The sequence below is a fragment of the Plecotus auritus genome, assembly GCF_963455305.1.
Source record: "Plecotus auritus genome assembly, chromosome: 2".
Classification (NCBI taxonomy): Eukaryota; Metazoa; Chordata; class Mammalia; order Chiroptera; family Vespertilionidae; genus Plecotus; species Plecotus auritus.
Genome location: NC_137771.1, coordinates 74,326,207 through 74,338,537, shown reverse-complemented (window position 1 = coordinate 74,338,537; position 12,331 = coordinate 74,326,207). Strand labels below are relative to the sequence as shown.

At 45.6% G+C, this 12,331-nt stretch overlaps 1 protein-coding gene across 1 annotated transcript in view; it reads left to right on the top strand.

Annotated features, from left to right (window-relative positions):
• The window catches only part of BCAR3 (BCAR3 adaptor protein, NSP family member), a 109,963-nt gene that overhangs the window by 18,791 nt on the left and 78,841 nt on the right, over positions 1-12,331 (top strand). Inside the window, 1 exon segment of the mRNA XM_080655662.1 lies at positions 11,574-11,613. Coding sequence (XP_080511788.1) covers positions 11,574-11,613 — 40 coding nt within the window.

Sequence of the window (12,331 nt, the reverse complement as noted above, 5' to 3'; positions counted from 1 at the left end):
AGGTATATGTTTCTATATCTGTTTGGCTGGGTGAAATCTTTCCTTTTAGAGGCCTTGAGGACATTATCTCAAAACCATAGCGCTTTTATTCTGCCTGTGAATTAGTGAGAAGAAACCTTTACAAACACGCTTTTTTCGAAGGGGATGGGGAATGTTGGGGGCGGAGAGGATGGGGCTGGTGGGAGTGGAGGAAGGGCAGAGAGATACCAGCCAAACAAAGCATCTGCTTTTATCAAAAGTGCTGTGTTTGGACTTAGACAGCCTGAAGCCTGATCCGCTGATGCCAGACCCTCTGTGCCTGCCAAGAGACATACTGGCCTTGATACGGCTTTTCTTGTTCTGACTCTATTCAGTTGGACGGACTGCTGCCAAGTTAAGATTTCAGCAGCGGCTTTTAGCTCAATGCTGTCACTGGAATTCTGCTGAGCGCAGGTTAACCCATGGCCACGTCAAGTTTTTCTCAACCCAAACCACTTTGTGTCAGTCTTGGATTCCTAGAGACTCACCCTAGTGTCATAGGTAGGACAGTGAAATGGCACTGTTTTAACACGATTGGGGAACCTGCCTGAGGAGACGGTTTAATTGCCATTCTTTTAACACACGTCACGAATACGTTAATCGGACACTGCCATATTTTCAAATGAGGTCGAGATGACTCACAGAAGCAGGAATCGGCTGTTGAAGTGAAAGAAGCAGGAGTTATTGAAGTAAACAGTCTCTGACAACTAGGGAGGGAAATGTGTCCTCGTCTGCAGTCTGCTCTGAGCTGTGGGGAGGAAGACTCCCCAAGTCGAGGGAAAGGATACAGAAGATCACATGGCCTGAGGCTCTGAAAGGGAAACAGTTCAAAACAATGAAAGACAAAGCCACAATTTGAAAGAGGAAGACAAATGTGACCACCCAGGTACCTTGTGTTGAAGGGTGTGTGTGTGTGAAGGACTTTATCCAGCCTGGACGACTCCTGTATGGATCCCCACTGTGGTGTGATGAGCCAGGGCCATGCCGATGAATTCACTCACCAGGACACTGAACCTGACTGTGTGCCAGGCTTTGTGCCAGGTGCTGGGTATTCAAAGACAGGCCAGGGCCTCGACCCATTTGAGGACTTCATAGCCCTAAGAGAAAGGGATGCCCATTTTGAACCATCTGACCCCACCAACACCTATTCTCTCTATCTTAGCTACTGACTTAACTTCCCCATTCACAGTGTAGCCCTTTGTATCATCTCACTAGTCCAATGAGAAGTCTGCTTTTCTTGACCTCTGACCTGAACATCTTTCAGGTAGCAGGTCACTTGTTCTCCTTGACCAGGTGATTGCAGGTTGTACTTTCTAGCTAACCCTTCCCGCAGGCCTGCCTTCTCTGTGCCAACACTTCCTCTGTGCTGTCCTCGCCTTAGACCCAGACGCAGAAAAGGTCGGGCCATGCCACCAAGGGCCAGATCAGAGGGTGGCACTGGCTGTAAAAGAACCAGAGTGCAGAGTGAGCAGGGGATTGTGAGAAATGCTAAGGATAACAAAAAGGGCTTTCAGAAGTTATGTCTGGAACAATAAGACCAAAGAGAGGGGGAATGTGAGAGAAACAGAGAAACCAAATTGCTGAGCTTCTGTTCGGCTTGCTTTTTTTTTTTTTGGTCAAGGAAATGACTTCTGTGATTGGAAAAGGTAGAGTAAAGGTGAAGGGAGAGAATGAGGCCATGACAAGAGGCTCTAATGCCACCAAGTGAGATGAAGCCCCATGGCCGCCAAAGACTGAGCGCTTGAGGCTGAGACCATCACATCACCAGGAGCTACAGGAAAGATGCGGAGAGATGTCTCAGTTTCTGAAAAAGAACTTGGAAGATACAATTAACCTCTACAACGATAAGATTGACCTCAAATTCAGGGGAGAGGGTGGGTTTTTAGGACAATGATTTCTTTTGAAAACTTGGTAAAGGAAGCAGCAACCTTAGGAAGTAGCAAGGCTTTGTCAAAAGCAAGTCATCACCAGATTAACTCTCCTTCCTAGGGTTACTTTGATGGTAGATTAGAGGAATGTTGAGAAGGTGTCTATGCAAATGCCAATCATTGGTGATGTCCTTGGGGTGAGAAAGATCCCTGCTAGATGATAGTGCATGAAGCATGCTGTAGGCTGTGTCCTCAGCCCCATTCTAGCCCATTTAAAAACTCGTTTAGACAGTAATATTGACATACAGATCACATTGGTGGATGACATGAATCTTGGAGGAGTAGCTAATACGTCAAAATGACAGATACGAGATCCAAAAATAATCTTGGCATTTTCAAACAACAGACCAAATCTAACTGGAAAGACTGTAGGGAGAAGCAAAGACTTTCTCTAGAGTCCAAAAACAAAGTAAAAGTATGGGGTCTGTCTCAATAGCCACATGTGAACAACATTCCAGAATTTAGATCGCTCCAGCCTCAGAGTGAGTCAGCCGTATGCTATGGTTGCCAAAAGGGCTAATGTGATTTTAGGAGCATTAATTGCAGTTTAATAATGAGACTGAGAGAAGTGGTCACACTTGGCTGCCCAGATCACATCCGGTAAATGTTTTTAGCTCTAGACACCAGAAATGGAAGATGAATTCCCCCACTGCAGTAGAACAGTGAGTTTCTGCCTAGACCACGCCGTTGCTCTAAAACATATCTGTTGGTTTAACCATTAAGACCTATCCCTAAGGTTCTTTGTACTTGTGAAAAGGAACTTCTTATGTCATGTGTTAAACCTGGGAGGACAATATAAAATAAGCACCAACCTTAATCCTATCAACTACTAGTGAAAAAGCCTGTGTTAACAAAGGTCAGTAAATACATGGTGAGATGTGAGAGAATGAATCTCTTCTCACTCATTAAGGTGATGAAACAAAATATATTGTAAGTGTACATCTAAAAGTGTTATAGTTCTCTGTTTTTAAAGCTACATCCCTTTTTTTAAATTAGCAAAGGCTATCCACATAATATGCCCCCACCTAGAACAAGAAATATCTCTTAATTGGGACTTTAATGTGGTTGTCAGTATCTGTAAGAACCTGAACATCTGACTGCACGCAGGCTGATACTTTTCCGAGAGACGTCATCTCTCCACTCACCAGGCCAGCCCTGTCTTAAGCATCTATTTCTTTTCATCTTCCCATAAGCAGATGGCCCTGTGGTAGATGCTATCTGTCCTGGTTATCTCCCTGATTAACCTCCTCCCTGGCATTTCAGATATGCCCAGAGAGACTCATTTTCAGCAGAAGCAGCGGGCCTCTCAGGCAGTGCCACTTTGGAAACATCTGGTTTCAGTGGTGCCGGGAGCCACACTGCCCCGACACAGTGATGTTCCTTTGCTAAGGGAGTTCTGCCTGAGGCCATCACAGTGCAGTCACGGCCCATGGCTAAATTATCCTTAAGGAGGAATCCCATCAGTCCAAGAAGGACCTTTCGCTCTTGGGTTCCTCTCTTCCTACCACATTATTCTTCCCTTGGTGAACCCATGGTGTGTGGTGGAAGGGAAAGGTCAGGGTCTAGGTCTCCTACACAGTGGAGAGGACACACACACATTCATTCATTCCTTCAAGCCAACATTTATGGAGCAACTGTGCCCTGGGGCTACAAAGGAGGATAAAACAAAATATGGTCCCTGTTCTCAGGGAGCTCATGTTTCAAGAAGGGAGACAGGCAAGAGTATGCATACTATACTGACTTACCATTCGTTGTTATAAACTTTTATAATGCATAGAAAAGAAGTGTTGAGGAGATGTTATTTCATTAATTCTGTGAGTTGTGGGGGTGGAGCAGGGGAAAGAGTGGTCAGAGAAGGTGGGAATGAGTGGGGAAGACATGGGGAATTCCAGGCTTCTTGGTTCAGGGAATTCCAGTAGTTTGGATGTGTTGGAGTGTAAGGGATAAGGAAAGGTGAGGCTGGTGAGATGCGCAAGGCCTTAGAACCAAGGATATCATCTAATAAAATATAAAATGAGAATGGTGGACTGTCCCATGTATTAATCTTACCCAAAAGAACATGTGATCCAGTAAGGACTCTTGTCCAGTGGACTCAAATTCTTAGCAGATTTAAAGCCTGTTACTATGTCTTCCTTCCTTGATCCCTCCACACCCCTTTTTCTCCAGCTGAGATTTTGAGATGTTGATGGAGCTTCAAGGTGGAGGATGGAGGGTGAAGGCACTAGATCGAAGCCATATTTACATGTAAAAAGGCTGCAGCCACAAGGTTGCTGGTGGAGGGCAAAGTTTCTCCTGGTTGTTGGGTTCTCCTTTCCTGATTGTGTTGCATGCCCTGGTGCATGGGTCGGTTAAGAATGGTAAACCAGTAGACCCTGAGGCTGCAGTGTTTATTCCTCATTGGCCCCACTGCTTCAGGTAAACAGACGGCCTACTGGTCAGACACACCCTGCCTTTTCCTCTTACATTTCAGTTAAGTGTTCTAGGAATGCATACACTTGTGATGAATGAACACCCACAAAGCAAGATCTCCCTAGTCCCTCCCATCAGTAAATGTTAAATCTCTAAAGTGTTTGCACAGTGCTTCATATCTAGGAACCTTGCTCTACTTCCTTATAAGGTCTGTATAGATTCTTTGAGTGTTCTATGTTGACAGTTTTTAGTTGTGAATCATGACAGTTTTATTCTCCCTTTTCCAGTTCTTACACCTTTTATTTCTTTTGCTTATTTAACTGTGCTGGCTTGGACCTCCAGGACAGTGATGCACAGAAGCAGTAATAGTGGACACCCTAGTCTTGTTTCTGAATAATTGACTGACTGTTGATTGATTGATTATAGTAATGATTCTGGTACTTCACCATTAAGAATGATACTTGCTGAGGTTTTGGGGTTTTGACAAAGATGCCCTTTGTCAGGTTATGGAGGTATGTGTGTTTTCTATATCTAGTTTGTGGAGAATTAACTTTCTCCCTGCAAAGATCATGAAAAGATGATTTTTTAAAAATGCCTTTCCCCCTATCAATCAGATGCCCAAATGATTTTTCTCCTTTAATGTGTTAATGTGATAAATTATATTAATAGAATTTCTCATGTTAAACTGGCCCTGTATTTTTGAGTCAACCCAATTTGGTTATGATGTATCTTTATAGATTCTTGGATTTGGTTTGTCAGTATTTGCTTAGGATATTTCATATCTGTTCATGTGTGAGATTAGCCTATACGTTTCCTTTCCCTTATTGACCTTGTCTGTTTTTTGTATCAAGATTATAATATCTTTTTCAAGTCTCTTGAAGAGTTTTTATAATTTTCAAGTAACAAATATTTCCAAACTTTGGCAGAACTTGCTAGATAGTAAAACCATATAGGCCTGTGGGAAGATAATGAACTGCAGATTCCATTTTTTAATGATCATAGGACTATTCAGATTTTCTGTTTGTTTGGAGTTTTAATTTTACTTTATTTCCTAGGAATTTGTTACCTTTTCCTAAGCTTTCAAATTTAGGCATCAAGATGTTCATAGCATTCTCTATCTATGCTCTTTTGTACCTATGATTATGCCCCCTTTTAATTTCAGATTCTCTGGGGAAGAATCTGCTCCCCACAATCATTCATCTTGTCTGCATAATTCAATTTCTTATGGTTGCAGGACTGAGGTCTCTGTTTCCTGGCTGTCTGCCAGGGGCCACTCCACGATCCATGCCATGGGCCTTTCACAGGCTCTCTCATAATGTCACACCAACAACAGGATTCCTTATGTCAGATCCCTCTCTCTCTTCAAGTCAGGTCCACTCAGGTAATTGTCATATCTAATGTCAGCTGATTTGGGACTTTAATTACATCTGTGAAATCCCCTCACAGCATTCTTAGTGCTTGATTGACTCACCAGGGGATGGGAATCTTGGGAGGAGGTGTCTTTAGAAATCTACCTATCACAGTGAGGTTGGAGAGCTGGCTGGGCTCATGCCAACCGGAGCCTCCACAGCTGCGGTGAGAACTTCGGGGTTTTGTTCTGAGTGGATGGGAGCCGTTAGACGCGGTGGTCCTCAACCTTTCTAATGCCGCAACCCTTTAATACAGTTCCTCATGTTGTGGTGACCCCCAATCATAAAATTATTTTCGTTGCTACTTCATAACTGTAATTTTGCTACTGTTATGAATCGTAATGTAAATATCTGTGTTTTCTGACAGTCGCGACCCACAGGTTGAGAACCGCTGCTGTAGAGCCTAAGACCATCGGAAAACACAGATATTTACATTACGATTCATTAACAGTAGCAAAATTACAGTTATGACGTAGCAACGAAAATAATTTTATGATTGGGGGTCACCACAACATGAGGAACTGTATTAAAGGGTCGCGGCATTAGAAAGGTTGAGGACCATTGCGTTAGAGGATTCTGAGTGGGGGGTGGGGGCGCAGGGGAGACCTGGTATGAGTAAGGGTCATTCTAGCTGCTGTGTGGAGATGGTGGAGCAGGAGTGGAGCTGGGAGGGTCTTGCAGGGTTCAGGTGACAGGTGACCGTGGCCTGGACTAAGGTGGCACTAACTCCTGAGCACTTACAGTTCCCCAGATGCACCGTATTGTCTCATGGCCCCATGTGTTTGCACGTGCATCTCTTGTTGCCCGGGCATTTCTCATCACCACCTACCCCACCGCTTCTTCACTGCGACAAGTCCCACTCGGCCCTAAAACTTGGCGCAGATGTGGTAGAAAGGCTTCTTCCTGGTGGTCTTCTCTCACTGACACCCTCTCTCTAACTTGAGTTGTTTGGGTCTTTTGCTCTGTCTTCCCCACTTGCGTGAGATCTGTCTGAGGACAGGGCCTTTGTCTTGGATCCCTGTGTTTCCATGGTCTGGCCTGGTGCATGGCATGTTATAGATGCTCAGTGATGATGTTGGGATGCATGTAAGAAGTATGGAAGATAACGGGGCATGAAGTAGACAGGTCAGTACTCTTGGGGAGCTCACCTTGTAGAGGGAGAGACCGTGCATAAATAAATACTATGTAGTGAACTGGGATGCAAACACGATGCCACATGTGCCAACTCTGTGAATTCCTCGTGTGTGTGGATTTTAGGGGGAGCATTTGTCCTCCTCAGCCTAAAAGGTTGCATCTAGTTTCTCACATTCCCCCATTACATGAACTAATCATTTTATTACCAGCGATTCCTTTTTATGTAAATCTAAAAGGACATTTGTTTGGCAACTTGTTAGCCATTACTTTATTCTATACTATTTAAAGAATTAAACATTCATTCATTTAAAACTTTGTGTAACTTAAAACAGACATACGGTACTTCCTTCCCTATCTGTATTCCAACCACTTGGGAAAGATCCCTATTAGGGAAGTTTTGCTTGTGTATTCAAGATAGAGAACCTCTTAGCCCAAAGCAGCGAACACTTATAGATCAAGTGTCCTTTTAAGAGGGAGAAAATCATTAACCTGGTTACAGATGAGAAACAAGCTGAAATAATAAATATATCCCAACTAGACATCCCTCGGTATGCACTTAAGAAAGTGGGATAGTGGAAAGAGTGACTTAACTGGAATAAACACAGTGATGTTACTTAAAACTCAATACACTTAAGAACAAAATTACAGGCGAGTCCGGTTTCACCCTGCTGCTTTCCTGCGGTTTGTGGACCGTGCAGTGAGGGGCCGCAGGCCTCACTGCGGGGAGGTGGGGCGCTGAGGACGCCTGCCAGACTGCAGTTGTAAAGAGAGATGCACACAGCATCATGGATCCACATGGGTGGGGATTCATTTAAAAAAAAAACAAGATGTAAAAAAAAACACAACTTTTTGTTTATATTGCCAAGTTCCTCTGTTTGTTTTCCAGTGATCTCTGTTGGAGAATATAAATCTGTGGTTCGAGAAGTGTTTGCTGCACAGTCCTGTATGAATAATGGGCTATCCTATTTAAAATTAGTGTCTGGGGCTACAGGGCCAACTGCTGTGTTTTCTAGCTCATGTCTTCCTGGTTAGCTTGGATCGGGGGCAGGCCGAGGAAGGAGACACAACACTTAGCATTTAAATATCATTTCAGTTTGGTTCGAGGCAATTATTTTTAAAGCTCTTGGATTTGTAACACACCCACTTGGTTCTGTTTACGCTCCTTACATTCCCTCCCTGCGTCTCTGAAAAGGACGAGGAGGAGAATAGGAGGACCCGCTAGGACCCTGGGAGTCCTGAACTAGAACCTGAGAAGGCTGGATTCCCCTCTGCTCTCGGAAAAGGCTCCCTTAGCGGAGTTCATTTGGGGGCAGGGTCAAAAGGGGACTTCAGTTTACCCCTGACCAGCGCCTTTGGTTTCCTTCTCTTCTGCCAAGAGTGTGTGTGATGGGGGATCAAACAGGAACCCGGGAGTTCATCCAAGGGAGGAGGGGCATTTGGGAGAACACCCAGGCTCTCGGGCACAGGGTCTCGGGCACAGTAGGGTGGTGGGAAGAGTATAGGCCTGCTTTGAGATCATCCTGTCTCTGAGTGGGGACCCTGTAAATCCTCAGGAGCCCCCCGGCACAGCACCTGGCCTGCTCCAAGTGGGTTATCCCATTCCCTTCCCAGGAGAGTTTGAGGGGTTACCCTGAGGGAGCTTAGAGAGTTTTCAGGTGTATCTCTAGAGAAAGGGAGAGAGGAATGTTTCAGCTTTCAAATGTGAGAGCAGAAGGAGTTTACAGCTAAATCTGGTGCGAAGAGCAGGTCCTGGACAAAATTTTAAGAATTTCCCAAGACAAGGACATTTGAGCATCTAAAAAAGAGAGTTAGAATCGCAAATCATGACTGTATGGTCTTGATGTTTGGCAGATATTCCCCCCAAAATGAGTGAAATGAAGCTCAAAAAAAAATATTTGACAGTGTTAGCTGCCAATGAAAAAATTCAAGCCTTCAAGTGAAAATGAGAACTTGGAACATTTATCTCCTCCACCATGCGCTCCCTGCTTCCCCTCCTTTTTCTAATTACATAGCTGTATGAGGATGGATTTTCTTCATTTATTTCAACCAAGACATGTGTACTTGAATATGGAAGTAGATAGGATAATTCATCTGGCTTCTACTAAGCAAGACAGTAAAACAATTGGCAAAAATGTGAGACAGTGTCACTCTTCTCATCACTGAATTTCTGTTACGAAAAACATAACCATTATTTATAAAAATGCTACTTATTTAAACACTAGAGGCCTGGTGCACGAAATTCATGCATGGGGGTGGGGGGGTCCTCTCAGCCCAGCCTGCACCCTCTCCAATCCAGGACCCCTCAGGGGATGTCTGAGGGGATCGGGCCTAAACCAGCAGTTGGACATTCCTCTCACAATCTGGGACCACTGTCTCCTAACTGCTCACCTGCCTGCCTGCCTGATCGCCCCTAACTGCCCCCCTGCTGGCCTGGTCACCCCCAACTGCCCCCTCTGCCAGCCTAGTTGCCCCCAACTGCCCCCCCCTCACTGGCCTGGTCGCCCCTAACTGCCACCCTCTGCCAGCCTTGGTCGCCCTAAACTTCCCCCGCCCCCCCCCCCGCTGGCCTGGTCGCCCCACACAGCCTGCTGCTTGATCTGCTTGATCTTTTGGTCACCCCTCACTAACCCCCCAGCTGGCCTGGTCGCCCCACACAGCCTGCTGCTTGATCATTTGGTCGCCCCTCACTAACCCCCCAGCCGGCCTGGTCGCCCCACACAGCCTGTTCAATTGTCTGTTCGGTTGTGACGGTCGCTTAGGCTTTTACATAGATAGATATAATGGGTTTATTTTTAAAATTTAAGTTGATTAAAAATTTGAAAATTTCAAATTCACAGTTTTAATTTCTGTGATCAGTAATCAGTAGGTATAATCCACATGTACAAAAGCTCTTTGGGACCCTCAATAACTTGGAGCATAAAGAGATCCTGAGACCAAAATCATTTGAGAACCGTTGATTTAAACAGCACACATCCTGTACTATTTATCCATGATCAGGACACGTATGTATTAATAGAAATTTGAAGAAGATGAGAAATAGCATTTCAGTGGTTCTAACATCTTTCTGCACGCATGAGCCTGACCACTGGACTCAGATAATTAGCATACGACTGAATGCCTATTAGCCTAAAAGTTACTTCAGTAGAAAACCAGGGGTTCAAGAACATAAAGGGAGCACCATGGCCCAAGTTCCGCCAACCAAGTTTTTAGTCATTGGCCGGGGAGTTCCACAGAGATTTACATCTGCAGGATGCCCAGAGTACGGCCAGAGAGGTGGGGGCCGGGCCCAGCAGGCAGACTCAGCAGCTTTGGGGAAAATGCCAGCTTGCAGGCAAAGTGAGTGCCTGGCCCCGAAAGTGGTTTATACCCCTCTGATGGGAATGCACCCCGGACCTGTGAGCCTAAGCTCTTCTCTGGTCCTTTGGTTCTACAAAGGGACTCATTTCAGAACCCTAGCTGTCTGCACGCAGAGAGCATCTCGGTGCCAGCCTGCCTCTGCCGTGTGCCCTGTGAGCTGCCCTAACCCGGCAGTCAAGCCAGGCCAAGAATGGCTTCCAACCCCCTAACGGGTGTGTGTCTGAGCTGTGGCTTTGCTGCTGCTGTTCTAGGGAGTAGACCTGCCGTCTCCCGGAGTCTCTCCAAAGCCCCGCATGCAGCCAGACCTGCAGATGGCTGCTTGTTGGGGTGTCCCCTGCCTTCGGGTGGACGCGTTCTTGATGTAGAAATGCTAAGTCTCCTCCTTAAGAAGATTAGTTTTACAGGCTTCAGAGCCATCGTGTCCTTTCAGGGCTGTGCAGGGCTGAGTTGTTTCGAAGTTTAGGTCTCCGGAGGCAGCTGTCTCTGCACATCCTCGTTGAGGGGCCGCCTTGCCGTAACTCTGCAAGCACTGAAAGCATCCGTCTCCCTTGGCCTTAGTCAGACCCTCTTCCGCTTTCCATGATAAGAGCACCCTCAGTGCCATCGCTGCTGTTTACTTTAATTGTCTGGTCAGCCCTAGCGTTTTATTATGATAAACACGAGCAGACATTAGGTGGGGAAGAGAAACAAATAATTGAGCAACAAAGAAAATTAGGGTGAATTGCTCAGCTTGACACCAGGAGTGGGTGGCCAATCAAGTCAGCCATAAAAAAGAGAGAGAGGGAAAAAAAATGTGGTTTAGAAGCAGAACTGGGCAGTGGTTTAGAAGCTCCTTTCTCTCTCATTGCTGGGTGCTGGGTGACCTTGGGCAGCCACCTTGCCTACTGGAGCCTCCATTTACTTCTGTCAAGGTGGATGTGACACAGCTGCCGGGTCAGACTGCTGCCCACCTGGGCATCCAGCCCTGCTTCACTCCCACCCCTGTCCTCCTCCAAGCTCTTTGCTTCAGACTTGAAGGCTAATTATTATGCTCTAGTGAACCTAGAATCACCACATGGCAAGAGTCCAACATTTGGACTGAATGTGACAGAATATACAGGGCTTCTAGACTGAGGTCATGGTGGTACCCTACCCCCACCCCACCCAACACACACCATGACAGGAATTGGTGTCTGCTCTGACTTCCTGAGTATTGTCTGGGAGGTGAGCCCATCTTTATAATTTGGATGCACAGGGTGAGATATTGTTGGATACATTTTACTCAGTGCAGGAATGCATGGTTCCCAATGGTTCTCATATTTTTGTTTTCTCTTTTCAGGGATCAGCAACTTCTGGACCCAACTCTGGAATATGTGAAGGTAGGAAACCAGGGTTTAACATGAGATCAGGACCCTATGCAGTGGATTTCCCATTTTTAACACAGTGTTGCCAAGTAACGCTACTGTCTGGCTTGTGTAGGAAGCGGATGAGATGGAAACAACCAGGAGATAATTGGACTGTTTCCGGCCTTTAGTAAACTTTGTAGGGGTCTTACCTCATCCCAGTATAGTCTACAGTCTTTTCTTCCTATCGGAAACTCTTAGGGCCAGGTGTGCTTTAAAATTCAGAATTTTTAAAGAAATGTAATATGGTAGATAGATATATATATATATCACCCCAAAGGGCTCTAGGGTCAGCTCCCCTTTATCAAACTCATTACTTCAGCAGTGAAATGGAAGAATTTCACCCTAAATGGGATAAATAGACCACAAATGATTTTATGTAGTTCAGGTCATGTTTTGCCACTAAATGAGGTCTGGTTTGTTTGGCAGCCAAATGAGTTATTTTAAAGTCCCAGTTTTCAGAGAACTTTGGATTTGGGAATGGTGGGGGAGGAATTGTGAACCGTGTTTGTCCTCGGCGAGGACTGAAGGTGCCTGAGGTTTTCTGCGTCGCCCTTTCCTTCTCCACCACCACCCCTGTCAGCGGCGAATCTGGAACCGTGAGCTGTGCTCACCTCCCTTCCAGTGGGGCCGACATTCAGCGCTTATAAATAGTTGATGCTTCTAAACAGCATTTTCCTTCTGAGCAGAAAGA